The 21,375-nt window shown below is 47.9% G+C and overlaps 1 protein-coding gene across 2 annotated transcripts in view; it reads right to left on the bottom strand.

Annotated features, from left to right (window-relative positions):
- Window positions 1–11,166, bottom strand: part of Ksr2 (kinase suppressor of ras 2) — a 359,141-nt gene extending 347,975 nt beyond the window's left edge. For both annotated transcript variants that reach the window (XM_029533454.1, XM_029533455.1), the window contains exon 1: window positions 10,190–11,166. In XM_029533454.1, coding sequence (XP_029389314.1) covers window positions 10,190–10,369 — 180 coding nt within the window. In that variant the 5' untranslated portion in view covers window positions 10,370–11,166. The remainder of the gene's footprint in view (window positions 1–10,189) is intronic.
- Window positions 11,167–21,375: the final 10,209 nt, after the last annotated feature.

Here is a 21,375-nt window from a genome sequence, read left to right as displayed (position 1 = left end):
GGGAGGTCACAATGCAAGCACAGAACTGCAGCATTTTGGTCAGGATTTATGGAACAGCCTGAGAGTAATATGCAGCCATTGAAAGTAACTCTTAAGGGTTTGCACGACGGCTCAGTGGGGTAAAAGGGCTTGCCATCAAGCTGGGGGACTTGAGTTCAATCCCTAGAACCCACATAAAGAGGGTAAAGAAAATCCAAATTCACAAAATTGTCTTCTGACTTCTATACATGCACTGTAGCACACACACTTACATATGGATCACATACACACACACTCACACACATGCGCGCACACACACACTCATGTACACCCATAATAACAATAAATCAATAAATATTTCTCAATTATATTTTGGACCTGTGGAGATGGCTCAGTCAGTAAAGTGCTTGCTATGCAAATGGAAGGATCAGGGTTTGGATTCCCACCATCCACACACAAAAACCATCTGGCCCACTGTAGCCCCAGGTCCTGGAGGTCAGAGACAGTGAGAACCCTGGCTCTTAGAGGCCAGTCAGCCTAGCTAAATCTGTACAGTCCAGGTCCAAGGACCCTATCTCAAAAAAAAATTAAAAAATAAAAAAAAATAAGGTAGAGAGTGACTGAGGAAGACACTTGATGTCAACCTCTGGCCTCTATGCACACATACACACATGCACACACATACACATACATGCACACACACACATACTTGCACATACACTTATGCATTCATGCATGCACACACAAACACACATACATGCACATACATGCACACACACTCACACACATACTTGCACATACACTTATGCATTCGTGCATGCACACACAAACACATGCAAACACACTCACACACACCGAACAGCACCTGAATAATCAGGTAAGAGGCACTCAGTACAGGGAGTGGCCTCATAGCTCTGGGCTCCGTCCAGGCTCCGGCTTAAGCAGGACAAGTCCGCAGTGACCGTGGCGTGGACTTGCCCTACCAGTCTTCCTATCCTACATCACAGCATCCACATCAACTTCTAGAGCCCAACCCCAACACCGCTTGTCCTTTTGAGATAAGTCTTGCTGTAGAGGCCAAGCTGGCCACAAATCACCGAGATCTGTCGTCTCTGCTTCTCCGGTCCTGGGATTAAAGGCGAGCACTGCAGCGCCTGGTATACAATCCTCAATTCTTTGCCTTCCTTCCCAGGCTCCATACCCTGTTTCTGGGTACCTCTCATCCTGCCCTACCCTGACTCCACTTCCCCAGCAGTGTGCCTAACTCAATCCACTCCGGAAGTTTGTTCATACTGTGCCCTCAGCCCGGAACACTCTTGCCCAGGGGAGGATCTATGGTCAACTCACACGCATTCCCCTGTTCCCTGCACCTCTGTTTAGTTTCACGATCAAGATGAATATTCAAATTAGATTAAAATATTCAAATGCGGGCTGGTGAGATGGCTCAGTGGGTAAGAGCACCCGACTGCTCTTCCGAAGGTCCCGAGTTCAAATCCCAGCAACCACATNGTGGCTCACAACCATCTGTAATGGAGTCTGATGCCCTCTTCTGGTGTGTCTGAAGACAACTACAGTGTACTTACATATAATAAATAAATAAATAAATAAATAAATAAATAAATAAATCTTTTAAAAAAAAAGTCAGCTTTGAGAAAATTAATGCTACAACCATCCTTAACAAGATCTGACACCCTCTTCTGGAGTGTCTGAAGACAGCTACAGTGTACTTACATATAATAAATAAATAAATCTTTAAAAAAAAATATTCAAATGCTTCCCAGTGCTTCCTAGCTCCTGGGATAGCGGCCATGTTGACTCTGGCTTGTCCATGCCCCATGGCTGGCTAATGGGTCACTTGTCACATTTGGAAACAGAGCCTAAAGATGACAGGCACTGGGGACTGTCCTCTTACAACACTGCCTCTACCTCATTGGGAGAAAACCAGGTTAACCCTCTGAAGTAATGTTGGGCGGATACTGAGGCAGCCAGCCATGTGAGGAAACATATCCTCAAGACTTAATGGAGCCATTGGATGAACACAAGCTCATTAGAACCCAGGGTAGCCACTAATCCTAAGGTGGCTTTTTCTATAGGAAAGGCATCTATGCAAAATCGTGTGTGTGTGCGCATGTGTGTGTATTTGTGTGGTCAATCTCAGATGTTGTTCCTCAGTCGTTTTGTTTTGTTTTGTTTTTTTGTTTTGTTTTGTTTGTTTTTGTTTTTTCAAGACAGGGTTTCTCTGTGTGGCCCTGGCTGTCCTGGAACTCACTCTCTAGACCAGGTTGGCCTCAAACTCAGAAATCTGCCTGCCTCTGCCTCTCAAGTGCTGAGATTAAAGGCGTGCACCACCACTGCCCAGCTCTCAGTCATTTTCTTAGCCTGGAGGTCATTGCCCAGAGAACCCTGGGTATCTTCCTGTGTCATGACTGATTGTGCCAGATCCTTGTACATAAACACACACACACACACACACACACATAAGCAGCTCTAACTTCTCCCCGCCCTTCCCGATATAAAGTGACATCACAAGATAGAAGGTTGACACCTAGGAGAGCACAGCTCAGTCATCCCACCAAGAACTGATTCCCCAGGGAGGATCTCACTCCATCCCGTCTAATTATCATAGCCCATCCCACTTAACTAACTTTGTAGCAAGTCCAACCTACCGAACACAATGGAAGCAACATTGTTCCACTCTGGAGCCTCAAGATTCCTTGCAAGTGCTGTCTTTGCTCTCTTGGGACACTAACACCATAAAAAAGACCACCCAGGGCTGGCAAGATGGCTCAGCAAGTAAGAGCACTGACTGCTCTTCCGAAGGTCCTGAGTTCAAATACCAGCACCATATAATGGCTCACAACCATCCCTAATGAGACCTGACGCCCTCTTCTGGCGTGTCTGAAGACAGCTACAGTGTACTTATTTATAACAATAAATAAATCTTAAAAAAAAAAAAAAAAAAAAAAAAAAAGACCACCCAAACCATTGTCCTGGGAGGCTCCTCATCCTGTCCCTAACCCCCGATTCCCCCTATCACCTTCATATGAATGAAAGCAGAATAGCAGACTCACAGGAACCTGTGACAAGCCATCGTAAGTACAGACTTTCCGGAATGTAGTTAAGTCTAGGGAGGGGTCATTACAAAGAAATCAAGAACTGATGTGGACGTATAAAAAGCAGAGTTGCTAAGTGTGACCATGATGCCTGTGCCACATGAGGAGATGCCATAGCATCTGCCCTTGGCCCCCAAACCCATCACATCCCTCCCATTGCAATCGGACCACACTAGAGTTGGCTCAAAGCCATCTCCCTGTGCACGGTCAGAGTCTTCCAGCCCCGTGTCACTTGAGATCGAATTCTAGATGATGACCTCTGTGCAATCCCATTCATCCTCCAAACCAGGAATGAGCCAAGGGTCACCCACCACAAATTCTTGTGAGGTCCCAAAACTAAGAATAGTGTGTGCGTGTATACATATACATACATATACATATATATATATATATATATCACAAAGCAACTATCATAAACATATAAAGCAAATCAAAAGAAAAGAATACATCATAGTATGTATGTCAAAAATAATATCAGACTCAAAATTCAGGGGCCATAAATAAAGTTTTATTGAGCAACTTCCCAATGTGCCCATGCCTCATGTGTGTCTATGGCTACTACAGGCTACGATAGCACAGTAGGGTGTATGAAACTTGGTGACCACAAAACCTAACATATTTGCTATTCAGCCCTGAACAGAAGAGAAGGCTGACTAGCCCCTGCTACAGACTGTCACCAGACCTGGCTAGCCCCGGCTACAGACTGTCACCAAACCTGGCTAGCCCCAGCTACAGACCTGCTGTCAATCATCCTTTTGCCATATTCACTCCAGAACCTCTGAAGACGTCTGTCTCCTCCCACAAAGAGACAGCGGTCAGTGTCATGCCCCTGTGCTAGGTAAGACCCCAGGAATCAGAGACTTAAACTCATTCCTATGACACTCCGCCAGGCACGCTCCATTCCTAAGCAGCACTGAGAGGTCTAGAGAGCCACAAGGTCCCCTTTGCTACAGTCTCCACCTCTCTCCTCCTTCTTTCCACTCTAAATCCCTATCTCCCCAGCCAAGCAGGCCTCCCTGACTGCCTGGCCAAGTTTCCCCGGGTGGATTCTATGGAACAATACCCCTCCAGGGTAATCCTTGATAAAGGAAAACACGCCAGGCTCCACATGCACAGATGGCCAGGGAAAGACTCTGGGAGGTCCTTCACTGAGTGTTTCCCAGACCCCTGCACCCCAAAATTTATTTTTCCCACAGAATGCTTGTTGAACATGAGCTTCCAGGACAGGGCTAACAGCCCACACATCCGTTCTACCTAACATACTCAGAAATATTACCCAAACTCCTCTGCTCCCAACTGTCCCCATGTCATTTAACCGACACCATCCTTGGCTAACCACCATCACTGTTAGGGTTTGAAGGTGAAGTGTCCCCCCCCCCCCAACCCACCACAGGCTCATGTGTGTGAACCGTTGGTCTCCAATCGGTGGCACTGTTGTATAAGGTTGCGGAACCTTTAAAGCGGTGGTTTCCAACCTTCTTAATTCTGTGATTCTTCAATACAGTTCCTCATATTGTCGTGACTCCCCTCCCCCCAACCATGAAATTATGTCATTGCTACTTCATAACTGTAACTTTGCTACTGTTATGAATTGTAATGTAAATACCTGACATGCAGAGTATGAGATAGGTGACCCTCGAAGGGGTCAAGACCCACGGGCTGACAACTGCTGTTTTAAAAGGTAGCACTTTGCTGACAGAAGGGAGTCACTGAGGGTTAAGTCTTAAGGTTTGATATCTGCTCTCTGCTTCCTGACTAAGGACTGGCCGGGAACAGCTGCCTTATGTTTCTGTCACCAGGCTTTCTCATCCTGATGGGCTGTGACTCTTGTGTTTGTGTTGAGACAGGACCTCTAGCTATCACGGAACTTACCAGAGATCTGCCTGCCTCTGCTTCCTCAGTGCTAGAATTGAAGACACGGGCTACCATGCCTGTCTCATGTCTGTTTTGAAATCACAAGCCAAAATCTTTGCATCTAGGGAGGGTAGCTGTGAGGTAGGTTGGAGGAGAGAAGGGAAAGAAGAGAGAGGGTGAAGGGATTCTATTTGTTTTGTTTTAAGTGGGGAAAGTACAAATCAAATAAATAAAAGCAAAACAGTAACCGCAGACCCTTTTCTTTTTTTTAAAAAAAAAAAAAAGTAGTTTCTTTCCATAATTAGAGTCCAGCAAAGGGAAGGATCTAATATAATCTGCCCGAGGCAATTGTCCGTCTGCTTAGCACCTGTTGATACTATTTGTTTCAGTTAGTATCTTTAAAAGCATCACCCCTGGTGATCCTTACAACCACCCACTGAGGAAGGAATTATCTTACAATTGTCAGTCTGGGTTAAAATGTTTACATTTGTATCCAAGGTAAAGTAGAACAGCTAGGAAGCCAACCTGCTTCAAACTGCAAATTGAGCTGACTTTCTTCTTCTTCATCAAAAATATCTACCAAAAGAACTATGGGGCTGGGATTACTAGTGAGTCATCCAACATTCATTGGTGCCTTCTCCCCTGAAAGCAGAACCTTGACTTTATATATGATTCGGCACAGGACTCATCGAAGGCAAGGAAAATGATGGCTTTTCCTGCTCCTCTCTGTCCAGCCTCCCTTGCAGCTAGAACATTTGACTCTATTGTGGCCAAAAACCCATAGTTGAACCTTGATGGTGGAAAGGAGGGTTACCATTGGAAAGCCTTTGCTTCCTAAAGTCAAAAATTATGAACCACCATCTCTCCACACTCATGGGGGTCCTCCTCTATCTTCCCTTGAATGCAGATGTGACAACTGGAGCTATGAATGCCAACGTGTAACCATTGCAGAAAAGCCATCAGAACTTCCTTTGCCATTTCCCAAGGGATTGAAGGTTTGGCTTTCACTATCAGTTGGCTGTAACATCAGCCTTTCCTCCCTACACAAGAAGCATGCTTTATGAAGACCAAGTTCATGCTGAATATTTTTGTTTCTGCAGAAGTAGGCACTAATTATCATCACTGTCTTCAGGATGGTCTAGCCAATTTCTTAGCAACTTTGGTGTTTGCAAGCAGGGAGTCATCACCATTAAATAGCAAAAACAACAGGGAACTTGTCTCTCAACATGTGATTCTACATTGGGATTCTGCTCCAAAGACGGCGGTCATCTGATGCAGCCCATCGACCTTGGACCAGAGCCACAAGCCAAATAAACCACCTAAATATATATATTGGCTAGCAAGACAACTCAGTGGGTAAAAACACTTGTCTTAAAAACCTGATGACCTGGGTTCAATTCCTAGACACAAAGGAGAGTATGTATTCATATCCACATACACAATAATAAAATTCAAGGTAAGTTTAAAATGTAAAGAAGTAAGCCAGGCAGTAGTGGTGCACACCTTTGATCCCAGCACTTGGGAGGCAGAGACATGCAGATTTCTGAGTTCGAGGCCAGCCTGGCTACACAGAGAAACCTACCTGGAAAAAAAAACAAGATAGACAGATTAGATAGATAGATAGATAGATAGATAGATAGATAGATAGATAGATAGATAGATAGATAAGATAGATGGATGGATAGATAGATAGATAGATAGATAGATAGATAGATAGATAGATAGATAGATAGATAGATAGAAGTGGCTGGAACACATATGTCCTAATGGATTTAGGGTTCTGTTGTTATTTTATTTTTGTTGTTGCTACTGGTAGGTTTTGTTTTTGTCTTTTTCAGAATTTGGGGGCTAAACATGCTATATTAGGCAAGACCTCCACCACTGAGCTACAACCCAGCCCTCTTTTCCTTTTTAATTTGAGGCACGGTGTCACCATGTGGCCCACGCTGGCCTTGGATGCTCTCTCCTCCCCGTTCCAGCTTCCCAAGTGCTAAGATTACAGGTGTGCACTGTCACACCCAGCTTCTATTAGTAATTCATAAAGTGTTCCTAATCAGAAAGACAAGGTCTTCAGCTTGAGGATACAGTCAGTGGTAGAACCCTTATCTAGCATTCACCAAGTCCTGAGTTCAATTCCCAGTGCCTCCAAAGAAAAACTACACACAGAAGTATACCGTCTGCATACTAAATGCAGAATCCTGGACCCTCACTCCAGTTTCAGCTAAGTTCGAATGTGGCCATCAGATGCTGGGATGCCCACATTTTAGCCAGCACCATCATGAGGCTTTATTTAGACTATCAGATTTGATAGCTGGTAGGATAGAAAACTCAGTGACTGCAAACATGAAGTCTGGTCGGATCCTACCTTCCCCAGGGCTCCTCTCCTGTACCCTGGTCCTGGGGAACTAGGCAGTTGAAGCTGTCATGCTTGCTCCAGAAGAGTCACTGGGCATTGTAGATCAAATGTTGGTGTGTCCTGTGGTACCCTTAAGACTATGAGATCTAGAAAAAAGATGTGCTTCCTGTTGTGCCGGCTGGTCTTATGTCGGATTTGACATAAGCTTGAGTTATCTGAAAGGAAAAACCCTCAATTGAGCAACTGCCTCCATGAGATCCAGCTGTGAGGTATTTTCTTAACTGGTGATCAATCGGGGGTAGGGGAGACTCAGCCCATTGTGGGTGCTGCCATCTCTGGGCTGGTGGGCTTGGGTTTGATAAGAAATCAGACTGAGGGGCTGGAGAGATGGCTCCGAGGTTAAGAGCACTGAGGTTAAGAGCACTGACTGCTCTTCCAGAGGTCCTGAGTTCAATTCCCAGCAACCACACGGTGGTTTACGACCATCTGTCATAGGATCTGATGCCCTCATTGAGTGTGTCTGAAGACAACGATAGTGTATTCATATATATAAAATAAATATAGTTCTTTTTTTAAAAAAAAAAAAAGAAAGAAAAGAAAAAAGAAAAAAGAAAGCAGATTAAGCAAGCCATGAGGAGCAAGCCAGCAAGCAACACCCCTCCATGGACTCTGCATCAGCTCCTGACTCCAGGTTCCTGCCCTGTGTGAATTCCTGTCCTGACTTCCTCCTTTGATATACTTCTATGGAAGTATAAGTCAACTAGACCCTTTCCTCCCCAACTTACCTTGGTCAGGGTATCTCAATTGCAGCAATAGTAATCCTAACTAAGATACCTATGATTCAAACGTCCTGACCAACACGTCAGCACTTTGTCCCCTAATTTCAAATACAAGACATCTTGCAGAGATATAACTGAACCAGGTGCCCGTTGTTTGTTTGTGTGTTTGCACAAGTGCTGGGGATTGAACCTAGGTCACTACAAAAGTCAAGCGCTCCACCCCTGGGTCTATCCCAGCCACAGAGTGCCTGGCTCTGTCAATCACTGCTCTCCAGGGAGTCAGTGAACAGAGGACAGAACACCATAGAAAGAAACAGAAGGAAACTCTGAGCAACTTAGGCCGTAATCGTCAGCCTAGAGTGGGGTTTGCTGATGACAGAGAGAAGAGACGTGGAGGTGGAGGCCCTACGGGCTTTCCCATGTAGAGTTCTGAACCCAAATCTGTTTTGAGCCCTGTGCAGAAATAAGGGCTGGGCTAACAACAGCCCACACCTTTTCTTTCAGCAGCAAACATTAGTCGAACCTCTCTCTCTCTCTCTCTCTCTCTCTCTCTCTCTCTCTCTCTCTCTCTCNCCCCCCCCTTTAAGAAAGGCAATGCCTGGGCCTCCCAACACCCTTCCCACATTCACATTTATCTTATTTCATCCCTGGGCTCATGTTCCTGCTTGACAGGTGAGCACAGATTCATACCCAAGGGCAGCAAGGACCGTATTTAAATACACACACACACACACACACACACACACACACACACACACACACAAACTCCTCTTTCCAAACCATAGTGTCCTGCAGGGAGACAGACATCAGGCCAAACTTAAAACCACGGAGGAGAAACAAAAGGCCTGACAAATGAATCCAAGAGGTGCATTTGTACAGCTGACCCCATCAGTCAAGACTGAAGAAACACTTCAGGCTCCAGGAACTCACAAACCAAGCCAGAGGCCAACCGAACCACCCCAGCTCCGGGATACACGGCCATACCAATGGGAAGCCTCCTTTGCTCTGAGCTCCACAGCCACCACTCTCTGGCAGATGCCGGCTAGTGGGAATTCCCAAATTAAATCATGCAATGTGGACAGCTGGGCCTTCGAGGGAAGGAGGGTGAAGGGGCTGCTTGAATCCGTCTGACATTTTGAACAAGGTAGGTTGCTGGAGGCTTTCAGTACACTGGGTCTTTCACAAAACCTTGAAAGCATCCCCTGGAGGGGGAAAGTGGCCTTTGAAGGAAAAGGGTTCCTTCCATTTCTTGGTGGTAACTTTGTAGCCATCCCTACCATGGTCTCTCTCAGCAAACTGCTCCCAACTCCCCTCAAGTTCTGCTGGAGAGAGATGCTACAAATGAGCCAAATGAAACTCCTGGACCCCTATCCTCCAAGCCTCACCAAGGCAGCCCAAGAGCATTTTCCCCACGCCACCTAGTGCAAGAACCACTCCAGGCAATCGTAACATTTACACATTTTGGGCCTGCAAAGACCCACACACACACACATACACACACACATCAAACGACTGTTTTAGAAATGGGTTTTTGTTTTGTATTTTTTCTCAAGCCTCTGGTTTTCTAAGGTGTAGCTTGGGGGAGGTTGGGGGTGAGACACAGAGCAAAAGGTTGACTCCATTTAGGCAGCCCCATCTAACCAAGCAAAACCACCTTTGACCACCTGCAGAACGCACAAGGTCACGTGGGTTCCCTGCAGCTCCTTAACATAGCACCCAGCACTCAAACCCCCGTAAACAAATCCCAGAGAGAATAATATAATAATAATAAATAATAACAATAATAACTCTCTCTTCCCACAAGAAAAGAATAATCATGGCAACAGCTACAACCCGTAATAATAAATACGGAACAGCAATTATTACTGCTACCACCACCACCCGGCGGAGCACAGACAACAGCCGCACTGGGAAGGGAAGGGAGGGACAGCCGCGCTGGCTTTGCCAGGTGATAAATCATAGCGCATCATTCGTGCCCACCTGCTTTACCCCCCTCCCCTCCCCAGGCCCTCCGTCAACACACAGAACCCCTAAGGGAAGGGGGACAGACTGGAAAAGGGGAAGGAATGGAAGGATTGCCCCCCACCCCCACCCCAGGCAACACCTACCTCCAGGGTCCTGATCTCCTTCTGCGTGAGGTCGTTGGAAGCTGCACACTTGGTCCTAAGCCCTTCCAGATTGGAGATGCTCAGGTCGATCATGTTCTGAACCAACTCGCACTGCTGCAAGGCTTTTTGCAAACTCAGAGGTTGCTGCTCTTCGCTTTTCGTCATGTTTTCCTCATCCATCGCTTGCTCTGCAACCCCCCCTTCCCCTCCTCCTCCTCCACCTCCTCCCAGAAAGAAAAAAAGGGGGAGGGAAGGAGTAGAGGTAGAGGGAGTCCACCCCCACCCCCCCTACGCCTCCCCAACCTCTGCGACTTCTCAGCGGTATCTCCTGAAGAAACCCAACATCTCACATAAGCTTGAGGGGGGGTGGAGGAGGGGACAAGAGCCAAAATTTATTATTATTTGGGGCGGGGGAGAGTATCAGGCAGTCTGCATTAGAATGTCCCTTGTCTCCTCTCTCCTCTCTCTTTCTCTGTGTCTCTGGTCCCTAAAAAGGGAGAGATGCCCGTTTGTCAGAAGCCAACCAGGTGGTAGGGTGCAGTCTGTACACTTAGAGAGGAGGAGGAGAAAGAGGAGGAGAAAGAGGAGGAGGAGGAGGAGGAGGAGAAGTGGAAGGAGGAGGCAGAGGGAAATAGAGCTCACGCTTCGTACACCAGCTCCGTGAAGGGCGGAATTATATGTATATAAATCTATTTGGCCGGGTTGGCTTTTATGTCAAAAAGGAGCGCGCCTGCCCCCCTCCCGGTCGTGGTGACACGGCATGGTCCGCGGGTCCCCGCGCTCAGCGCGCTCTCGGGATGCTGTGCGCACGGCTGGCGCGGCTGCGGCGCCCACTGCGGCTGGCTGCGGTCTGCTCCCCGCGACAACGCTGCTGCTGCTGCTGCCACTGTCGCTGTTGCTGCTGCTGCTGCCGCCGGGCTCCAGGGGAGACGGCTGCTGCAATCGCTCCTGACTCGCTCCACACCGACATCTTGCCTGTCAATCACTGGGCGGGGTGGGGAGCGGAGCGGAGCGAGGGATGCAGCGCCGAGAGGCGCCGTGCGCGCAGCCGGTCCCCGGGTCCCCGCACTCTGGGCGCGCCTGGGACCCGCTGGCGGCAGGCGGCGCATGCACCTGCCCGCCGGGCCACCCTCCAGCCGGGGAGGCGGGGTCCCTTGGGACTGAGGGGCTAGCGTGCGGTGCGCAGCCTCAACGATGCCGTGGGGTTGGGGAGGGGGGCCGGGCTGGTCCCCAAGGTGGCGGGGAGGCCCGGCCCGGGGGCGGGGAGAGGTACTCGGTGGCCTGGGTGGGGGTGGGGGCCACTACGCCAGCCCGGATCTCGCGAGACGAGGCCGGAGCGCGGCTCAGCAGGTGCGCGGGGACCCGGGAGCAGGTGCGCGCCCGGCTCGCAGGGCTCTGTGCAGCGCGCCTAGCTTGGCGGGTGGCTTCTTGTGGCTTTGGTGGGCTGGAGGGTGCGGGAAAACAACCTTGATGGCTTTCCCAGAGTTGGGACGAGTGGGAGGAGACGGCAAGTTAGGCCTGATCTAGCTAAGGTCCATATGCAGGATGACAGGAGGCTTGGCTTTCCTCCTTGTCCCCCTAAGGGACTTCTGCCACCCACCTTTGACAGCCACCTAGAGTTCCGGAGTAGAGTGCCCAGTACATTTTAAAGAAGTTGAGGACGAGGAAAGGATACTTTGTGGCAGGGAAGGGGAATCCTGTAAGAAATTCAAATTTCACTGTGTAGTTAATAAAGTTATACCGAGTGCCTCTGTTACAGATACGCTTTTTATTAATTAATGGGCGGCGGGCGGGGTGGGGGGTGGGAGTGGTTCACGTGTAGCACAGCGTGCCCGCGAGGTTAGCGCCCAGATGGTGAAGTCAATTCTCTTCTACCCTAGGCTCCGGGAATTGAACTTAGCCGGCCATCCTCACTGAGCCATTTCCATTCCACGAGCCTGTTATAAATTAATAAAAGACGGGGCCTTTCTTCTTAGCTGCCTGTGATGACGCACGCTTTTTTTTTTTGTTTTGTTTTTTTGTTTTTTGTTTTTCGAGACAGGGTTTCTCTGTATAATCCTGGCTGTCCTGGAACTCACTCTGTAGTTCGAGGCCAGCCTCTGCCTCCCAAGTGCTGGGCGCCACCACGCCCAGCCATGACGCACGCTTTTAATTCTAGCACTAGGGAGGCAGAGGCAGGTAGATCTCTGGGAGTTCGAGTCCAGCCTCCTGCTGGTTTATCTCTATAGCGAGTTCCAGGCTAGCCAGAGCCACATACGGCGACCCCCACCTCAAAAATTAAATAATTAATTAATTAGATGAATAAAATAATTATATTGTAGTTAAGATAAAAAAGAACTGAGATGACTTACCCATCCCCCACCCCAGAGGACTTTATTGAGAGACTAGCATCCATCAGGAAACACAGGGGTAGCTGCAGAGGCTGCAGTCTATCAACTATCACCCACTTGCAAATGGTGCCTGGCTACTTTTGGCCTGTTGAAAAGCCAATAGTTGTGGCAGAGATGGCATGGCTCGTGGCAGCTAAAATATTTACCATCTGGCTCATTCCAGGGAGCTATACCAACTTCTGATTAAATCTGTGTTCTCTATATGAACTCTGCCCAGACCGCACATCATCCGAATTCACTCTGACTTTTTTTTTTTTTTCTTGACATTCAGGGTGATGTCAAATACAATTTCATGGAGACCTCCCATGGATGACTGACACAGATTGACATCCCTAAGGAACTGTCCACAGGCTGTTTACAATAATGAGTCGCCTGGCGTGGCATGTACCTGAAGTCCCAGCCGCTTGGGAGGCTGAGACAGGAGGACTGCTTGAGCAGAGAAGTTTGAGGTCACAGTCTGGCAACATAGTAAAAAAAAAAAAAAAAAAAAATCCTTCATGGGACAGGGAGAGGGAGAGAGGACACTTTGATCCCAGCACTCAGGAAGCAGAGGCAGTCAGATCTCTGAGTTCAAGGCCAGCCTGGTCTACAGTTTCAAGACAGCCAGGACTACACAGAGAAATCCCTATCCCAAAATCCAGATAAGGATGAGGAAAGAAAAACCAAGCAAGAGAGAGAATGAGTGAGAGAAAGAGAATACCCCATCTTTGGCACTCCAATAGGCTAAGAGCAGTGTAAGACCCAGCATTCACATCAAGTTGAATCAGTGCATTCTCCATTTCTGTTGGTCTATGTGTACATGGTTCAGTGATAGAGCACTTTACCTAGCATGCACCAGCCCTGGGGTCCATCCCCCACCCCCACCCCCACCCCCACCCCGCACCCCACACACAAAACATGCTCTATCTAGAATGAGGTCAGGCAACCAATATTAAGCACCATGAAGTCTACACAGTCCAGTTTGTCTCCCTTCCGACCTGTTGTCTCTACTTGTCTGTGTTTCCCTTGAATGTAATTAATATTGGTTACGTTCAGGCCTTCTCTGACTCCAGCACCTATCCACCTGCCAGGCTCTTTCTTTTTTTTTAAAGATTTATTTATTTATTTTATTATATGTGTGTACACTGTAATTGTCTTCAGACACTCCAGGAGAGGGCATCGGATTTTTGTTGCAGATGGTTGTGAGCCACCATGTGGTTGCTGGGATTTGAATTCAGGACCTTCGGAAGAGCAGTCAGTGTTTTTAACCATTGGGCTATCTCACCAGCCCCCTACCAGGCTCTTTCTAGCTGCTAATTTCCCCTCTGTTTTCAGTGATCTCGTCCTATCTTAGTGAGCCTTGCCGAATTTTTGTTGCATGCCAAACGTTGTGTGAGGCGCATATAGACTCTCAAAATGACGCTGTCTGGCTCTGAAGAGTGCCGACGGGGCCTGATCACAGATCCATTCCTTGGCAGAGCTTAGTGAAGGGTGACTTTCAGTTTCATTGCAACACCATCTCCCTTGCACACAAAGTCCCTTCCCCACCCCCCACCCCCGTCCCTATTCCCTAAACCCCAAAGCATGGCAAAACTTTTTAAAACTGTCTTGTTCTTCTGGAACTTTCTACATGGCTTCTCAGCCTCTGGCTCTGTGGTGCATCCAAATCTGCCAGTTATCCCAAGCTAGAAAATGCTGTTCTCTGATTCGTTTTTTGTCCTTCCCTACGCAATCAGCCTCCCCAGAGCCCCTTGTTTTGTCCCCAGGGACTGAGGAGATGAACAAAGGCTCTTCTGGTGTCCCCACCCCACCCCATCCCACCCCACCCCTCAGCGCACCCATATCAGCTCACCCCCTTGTAATTCCTCTGTCTTCAGAATCCTGAAATGTGACCACTCCCAGTGTCTTCCACTGATCTCTAAGAGAGTTTGGCAGTGGTCAGTAGTGATGGGGAGGGAGTGGGTTTGATACTGTTCCAAAATGGCTTCTCTGGTTGTCATCACCAATACTTCTGCTAAAGTTTAGATGGCGAAAATGATCGGGAGTCATCAATTGGCAGGGCAACAGCGAATGCATCTTTGTCCTGTTTGGAAACAGTCCACATTGTGGATAGTACCTGTCTATAGGAGAAATACTCTCTTTTTATAATTGACTTTTACATTTTTATTACTCTGTATTAAATGTATTTGGTGTGTGTGTGCATGTGTGTGCACATATGGGCTGTGTGTGTGTGTATGCATGTGTAAGACAGAGTTGGCATCTTTCAGGAGTCAGACCGCTCCTTCCACTATGTGGGTCCTGAGGATCGAACTCAGGTCCTCAGGTTCAGCAGTGAGCACCTTTACCCCTGAGCCATATGACAGGCCTCTTTCAGAACCTTTCTAGCAATCACATATGATGTGAGCTGACTCTGCCATTAGTCACGGCACATGGGGCTTTTAATGTGAAGTAAACAGCGGAGAGGACTCTGACTGCAGCAGGGCAGACGGCACACCTGCTCCCCCAACCCCATCCTACATGCATTGGGATACCCATGCTGAGGGGCTTGGTGTCAAGTTCACAGGTGTCCCTTACAGTTGCTTTGGGGGTCATCCCTGACCCCATAGCCCAGGGGGTCCTCCTGGACTCTCTCTAACCATGCCTCGGACTGCTCAGGCAGTTCTAACAACCAGAGGGAAGGGGGTAGATGCACTAAAGATTTCCATCTCCCCTCCTCCCTCCTCCCTCCTCCCTCCTCCCTCCTCCTTCTCCCTCCTTCCTCCCTTTCCTTCCCCTTCCTCCCTCTCCCTCCTTCCTCCCTTTCCTTCCCCTTCTCCCTCTCCCTCCCTCTCCTTCCCCTTCTCCCTCTCCCTCCCTCTCCTTCCCCTTCTCCCTCTCCCTCCCTTCCTTACCCCCTCACACTCCTCTTTCTCTCCCCCTCTCTCTCCCTTTCTGTCTCTCTGCTTCTCTCCCTCTATGCCTCTCTCCCTTGCTCCCTCCACTCCCTCTCTCTCCCTCCTTCCCTGTCTCCCTCCTTCCCTCCCTCTCTTCCCCTCTCCCTCTATCCCTCCTTCCTTCTCTGCCTCTCTCCCTCCCCAGGGTCTCCATAACCTTGACCTTGCTATATAGCAGATGATAACTTGGAACTTATGACTCTGCTCCCTCTAGCCTCCCAGAGCTGAGGTGTAACCCCCAGATGGTTCAGGAGTTTGCAGTGAGCTCCAGGGGTGGGTGGATCTCTCCTTCCCTGCCTGCTCCCCACCCACCACCTGCAGGACCATTCTCACAGAGAACCGACAGGCCCGGAATGTCAGCTGCCTCGCTGTGTCCGGCCGCCTAACTTCTGATCCATAGGTACACAGGGAATCTTTAGAGACCTAGAGATCTGGGCACCCTATCAGGACTGAGGCACAGTGATGACCTCCCACACACCCGTTTCCATCCTTGGAAGCCCCCCCCAACAGCTCCCAGAACCCCTTGCTGGAAGGCTGTCCTCTTGGCTGAACCTTTTCAGGATGGCTCAAGACCAAGCATGCTTTGAGAGCGTCACCCGGCCCCTGGGGAACAGGCTAGGCCTGTCAGAGAAACTTCTTGATAAGATCCTGACCTTATCATGTGTAGGCTGGAGGTTGATAGTTACAGATGGTCAGGGGACAAGTCTGGCCACCGCTTCCCAGAGGAGGAATTTCACCCTCTCCCATCACCTTTGAGCCGAAACTCCGGGACACCAGAAAAGGGACACTCTGTTCCCTGCTTGATTGGCAGTGCGATGCCCAAATTTCCCAAATCTCCTTGGGCTCACCAATTGGAGAATGGTAGATCAGAAGTCAAAGGGGCCACCTGCCTGGAGATGCGCACAACCAACACTGACTTCTTAAACATGCTGTGCGGCCAAGAGTGACCTTGAACTGCTGATTCTCCTGCCTCTACTTCCCAAGGGCAGGCATGGGCCACCATGGGTCGTTTATGCGGTGCTGGCGATGGAGTCCAGGCCTCTGTGAACGTTAAGCAAACACCTCTGACTGAGCTGAATCTCCAGCCCCTCTTGACTTCCTAGATGCCCTCTCTGCCTTCCCAGGCTGACTCTTTTCGTCTCTCTTTCTTCTCCGTCTTCATCTTCCTACCAATCTTTTGTGACGGAAGAGAAGCTCGGAGCAGCAGTCTTGGAGACACCAGCTATCTCCCAGCTGCACGGGATTGTGATTCTGTTCTAACTCACTGAACCAACAAATATAAATGACTTTAAAAATAGCTTTGATAAGCGCCAACAAAATGTTCCTCTCTCATATTGTAGGTTTCTCTGACATCGAGGAAAACTGTTTTTTCTGGAGTTCTCCTTTTGGAGCCTTTTGTTTCTGGGTCTTCATTTATCCTGCAAGTGGATCACTCTATCCATGTCAGAATCATCTGGGCTTGTGGGAATGGGCCATTTGGCTCGGTGATTTCTGCTGGTTTTCCAAGTTAAAGGTAATCTCGGGTACAGCACTCAGGACAGAAGAGCCACCTTCCAAGCCCCCAAAGACACACAGCGACGAGGCTTCATTGAAAGTTCCTATCAAACCATATCAGCAACACAAGCTCCTCCCCCCACCTTCCTGTCCGTTTGCACAACGTGCATACAGTGCTCACGGACACCACAAGAGGGCGCTAGATTCCCTAGAACCGATGCCAAAGAGTTGTGAGCTGCAGGTCGGTGCTGGACCTTGAACCTGGATTCTTTGGAAGAGCAGTCAAATGCTCTTCTCAACTGCTGGGCCATTATCTCTCCCCCGGCCCAAAGGTTTCGTTTTTTAATTTATTCATTCCTTGATAATTTTAGATACGCATGCATTTGATCACAATCACCCATCCATGAATGTCTTTTATCTTAATTTCCCTCTCACTAAACCCTTTCTTCTCTCAATAGGTTCCTCCTCTGCTCCTATGCCTTTAGGTGTGTAACCTACTCTGTTTGATTAGGGCTGCTTGCTTGAGCATGGAGGTTGAGGTATACACTGGAGCAAGAGCAACCTACCAGTTGCTACATTGTTTTACAAAATATCCTTCTTTCCTAGTAACAGCTGTCAATAGCCTCTCAGGTTGGGGGGTGGGGGAGTGGGGAGTCCAGTCCTTCCTCTTCCTTCCTCCCTCCCTCCCTTCTTTCTTTCTTTCTTTCTTTCTTTCTTTCTTTCTTTCTTTCTTTCTTTCTTTCTTTCTTTCTTTCTTTCGAGACAGTTTCTCTGTGTAGCCCAGGCTATCCTGGAACTCTGGACCCTACAATTAAAGACTGAGCCTTGCCGGGCGTGGTGGCGCACGCCTTTAATCCTAGGACTCGGCAGGCAGAGGCAGGCGGATTTCTGAGTTCGAGGCCAGCCTGGTCTACAAAGTGAGTTCCAGGACAGCCAGGGCTACACAGAGAAACCTTGTCTCGAAAAGACAAAAAAAAAAAAAAAAAAAAAAAGACTGAGCCTTGATCAAAGAACTTTGTCTTGGCTCGTTATTTCTCTCGCTGTCCTTCCCATCCATCCCCAGTTTTCCTTTCAGGAACCCAGCAACCCCGTGGCCGCTGACTAAGGGTTGGAACCAACTTGGCTTTTCCAGTCCCTTCTGCCATGATGTGATTATATCTCCCCATCAACCCGGAAACAACAGAGCTGAATGGCCACGGACTGAGGTTCCAAAAGCGTGAACCAAAAGAAACCTGTGTTCGCTTAGGGTGCTCTCTTCAGGCAGTTTTGCCAGAGCGATGGAGAGCCGACCCACTGACCCTCTGGAGCACACAGCCAGCTTTCCTCACTTGTTGCACAGAGCGGAAGTAGAGATGCATTGAAGCGACCACTTGGTGTTGTTAGCATCGAAGGCAACACCTTCGATGTTTATATGATGAAGAGCATCATCTAAATAACCCAAGGGAGAGTCCTTTCCCACAGAAGGAGCAGCGGCTGCTCTGCTGGTGATGCTTCCACTCACAGAAGAGAAAAAGCTTGTTAACTACAGTGTGGCTCGAGCCCTAGGACTCCGTTCTGGTACGCCATGAAAGATATCGCTGTCGCTTCCGCGCCGTGAGTGGTGCCATCATTTAGGAGTGTGGGGGAGACAGGAAGCAAGAGCGTTCTTCTCTTCTTTCTGATGCTGCCTTGGTCTCCGTTCTGACGCTACTCATTGGTTCCGAAGACCCAAGGTGACCTTGATTTTGCCACACTGGTCCTGTAGAAGTTCTCTGCTTCGGAGTACAGCAAGCTTTAGCCGCGGAAGGCCTCCCTGGTGTTGAAGCAGATGGGTCCTTTGGAAGGACCTATGTGTGGAACTAAGTTCTGTGACTTTCCGATATGCCGAACCACCTCCCCAGCCATTTTGGAGTTACGCAGTGGTAAGTGTTTTTCCGAAGATGCCCTTTCACGTGTTAATTTTGCAAAATTAATCCACAATTAGAATTTCAAATCTTCTGAGCAACCGAAGCAAATGAGAAGTTGCAAATCAAAACTGGGGGCTTAATTAGAATTTAGCATTAAGCAGACAATTAATTAATCAGCACAGAGTGAAGATAGCCTGGAATTGCCAGCTCAGGGTGACGTTGGCCAGACTATCATATCCTGAATTGGTTATTTTTGCTCAATGTTCCTTAAATAAACAAAATGCTATGACTAAAGCAGAGAAAAATAGACCTTACTATCTATCATGTGAACTCTTCAGGAAGAAAATGGATTTTCTTAAGATTTCTTAAGCTGTATACTTAAAGTAATCTTTAAATTTCAGAACTTCCCCAAAACACTATTGTCCAACCTTCATAGTAACAAATGCGTGGACTGTTTCAATTTTCCAAGGTCTGCCTCCTCTCTCAGATTTGGACCGGGCTCTACTTCTATGTGCTTTCCTCTTGAATGTTTTGTTTTGTTTGTTTGTTTGTTTGTTTGTTTTGTTTTCAAGACAGGGCTTCTCTGTGTAGCCCTGGCTGGCTGTCCTGGAACTCATTCTGTAGACCAGGCTGGCCTGGAACTCAGAAATCCACTTGCCTCTGCCTCCCAAGTGCTAGGATGAAAGGCAAAAGGCATGTGCCACCACTGCCCAGCTTTGAATGTTTTTTTTTTTTAAGAGAGACTGTAGAGATGGCTGAAGTTAGGAGTGCCAGCTGCTAGGACCCAGGTTCAATTCCCAGCATCTGCGTGGCAGCTCACAACCATCTGTTATTCCAGTTCCAGGGCATCTGACCTCCATGGACACAGGCGCATACATGCAAGCAAAGCACTTGCTTATATACAATACAAATAAATAAACCTTTAGAAGTTTAAAAGAGAGCTGGGTGAGATGGCTCAGTGGGTAAGAGCATCGGACTACTCTTCTGAAGGTCCTGAGTTCAAATTGCAGCAACCACATGGTGGCTCACAACCATCTGTAACAAGATCTGACGCCCTCTTCTGAAGTGTCTGAAGACAGCTACAGTGTACTTACATATAATAAATAAGTAAATAAATAAATCTTAAAAAAAAAAAAAAAAAGAAGTTTAAAAGAGGAACTTTCTGGAATGTTGGCCACTGGTCAATTGCTCGTGAGCGATTCCTGGCTCTACAGCCATGCACTGGTGGGCAGGGTTGGTTGGACTCAGGTTTAAGGAAATAAAAAAAAAAAGGCATAAAGTTAGGATGAAGACATGTTTAGGGAGCAAGATACTAGAAGAGGGGATGAAAGAAATGAGGATAGATATAATCAAAATAGACTATATAGCTGTATGAAGTTCTCATAGAATTAAGCTACATAATATATATGTAACATATTATGTATATATATTATTAATATTTATATAAAATATATTGTATAATATATAGTGAGATGTTATGTATATATAATATAGAATATTGATTATTTATATATCATGTATATATATTATATGTATTATTTATATGACCTTCCTGGGTGGGGAAAGGCACGAGGATGTCTTAGGGTTACTATTGCTATGATGAAACAGGATGACCAAAAGCAAGTTGGGAAGGAAAGGAGGAAAGGGCTTATTTGGCTCCCACTTCCAGCATCACTGTTCATCACCTTAGGAAATGAGGACAGGAATTCAAGCAGAGCAGGAACTTGGAGCCAGGAGCTGCTGCAGAGGCCATGGAGGGATGCTGCTTACTGGCTTGCTCCCCATGGCTTGCTCAGCCTGCTTTCCTATTGAACCCAGGACTACCAGCCCAGGGGTGGCCCCACCCACAACAATCTGGGCCATGCCCCCAATGACTACTAATTAAGAAAATGCCCTGTAGGCTTGCCTACAGCCTGATCCTATGGAGGCGATTTCTCAATTGAGGCTCCCTGCGCTCTGATGGCTATCCCTTGTGACAAGTTGACAGGAAACTACCCAGCATAGAGGGTGTTCTCGGGGGTGAGAGGAGCAGATGTGAAAGTTCCAGGGTCATTCCTCTAGAGTGTCTCCTTTGTTTCCTTGGTTTGTTTTATATGTAGCCTTGGAAGTACTAGAGCTCACTCTATAGACCAGGCTGGCCTTGAACTCACAGACATCCACCTGCGTCTGCCTTCCAAGAACTGGATTTAAAAGCATGCACCACCACACCCAGCTCCCTCTCACTATTTTTGAGGCAGGGATCACGCTAGGACCTAGGTCTCAATCTGGTAGCCTTAGTTTGGCTTGGCCAGTGTTGCCTCCCCCAGCCTTGAAACTGGCTGATTTTGACCTTGCTGCCACTGAGCCTGAGACCACCTGAAGTGCGGCCTTCCCTCCCCCTCCCCCTCTCTCCACATGCCCATGGCTGGCTGGCTGGCCTCTTCTTTTTCTTCTTCTTCTTCTTCTTCTTCTTCTTCTTCTTCTTCTTCTTCTTCTTCTTCTTCTTCTTCTTCTTCTTCTTCTCT

This window comes from Mus pahari, chromosome 23 (assembly GCF_900095145.1).
Source record: "Mus pahari chromosome 23, PAHARI_EIJ_v1.1, whole genome shotgun sequence".
Classification (NCBI taxonomy): Eukaryota; Metazoa; Chordata; class Mammalia; order Rodentia; family Muridae; genus Mus; species Mus pahari.
Note: the sequence above shows the minus strand (reverse complement) of the source record. Positions and strands in the feature narration are given on the sequence as shown.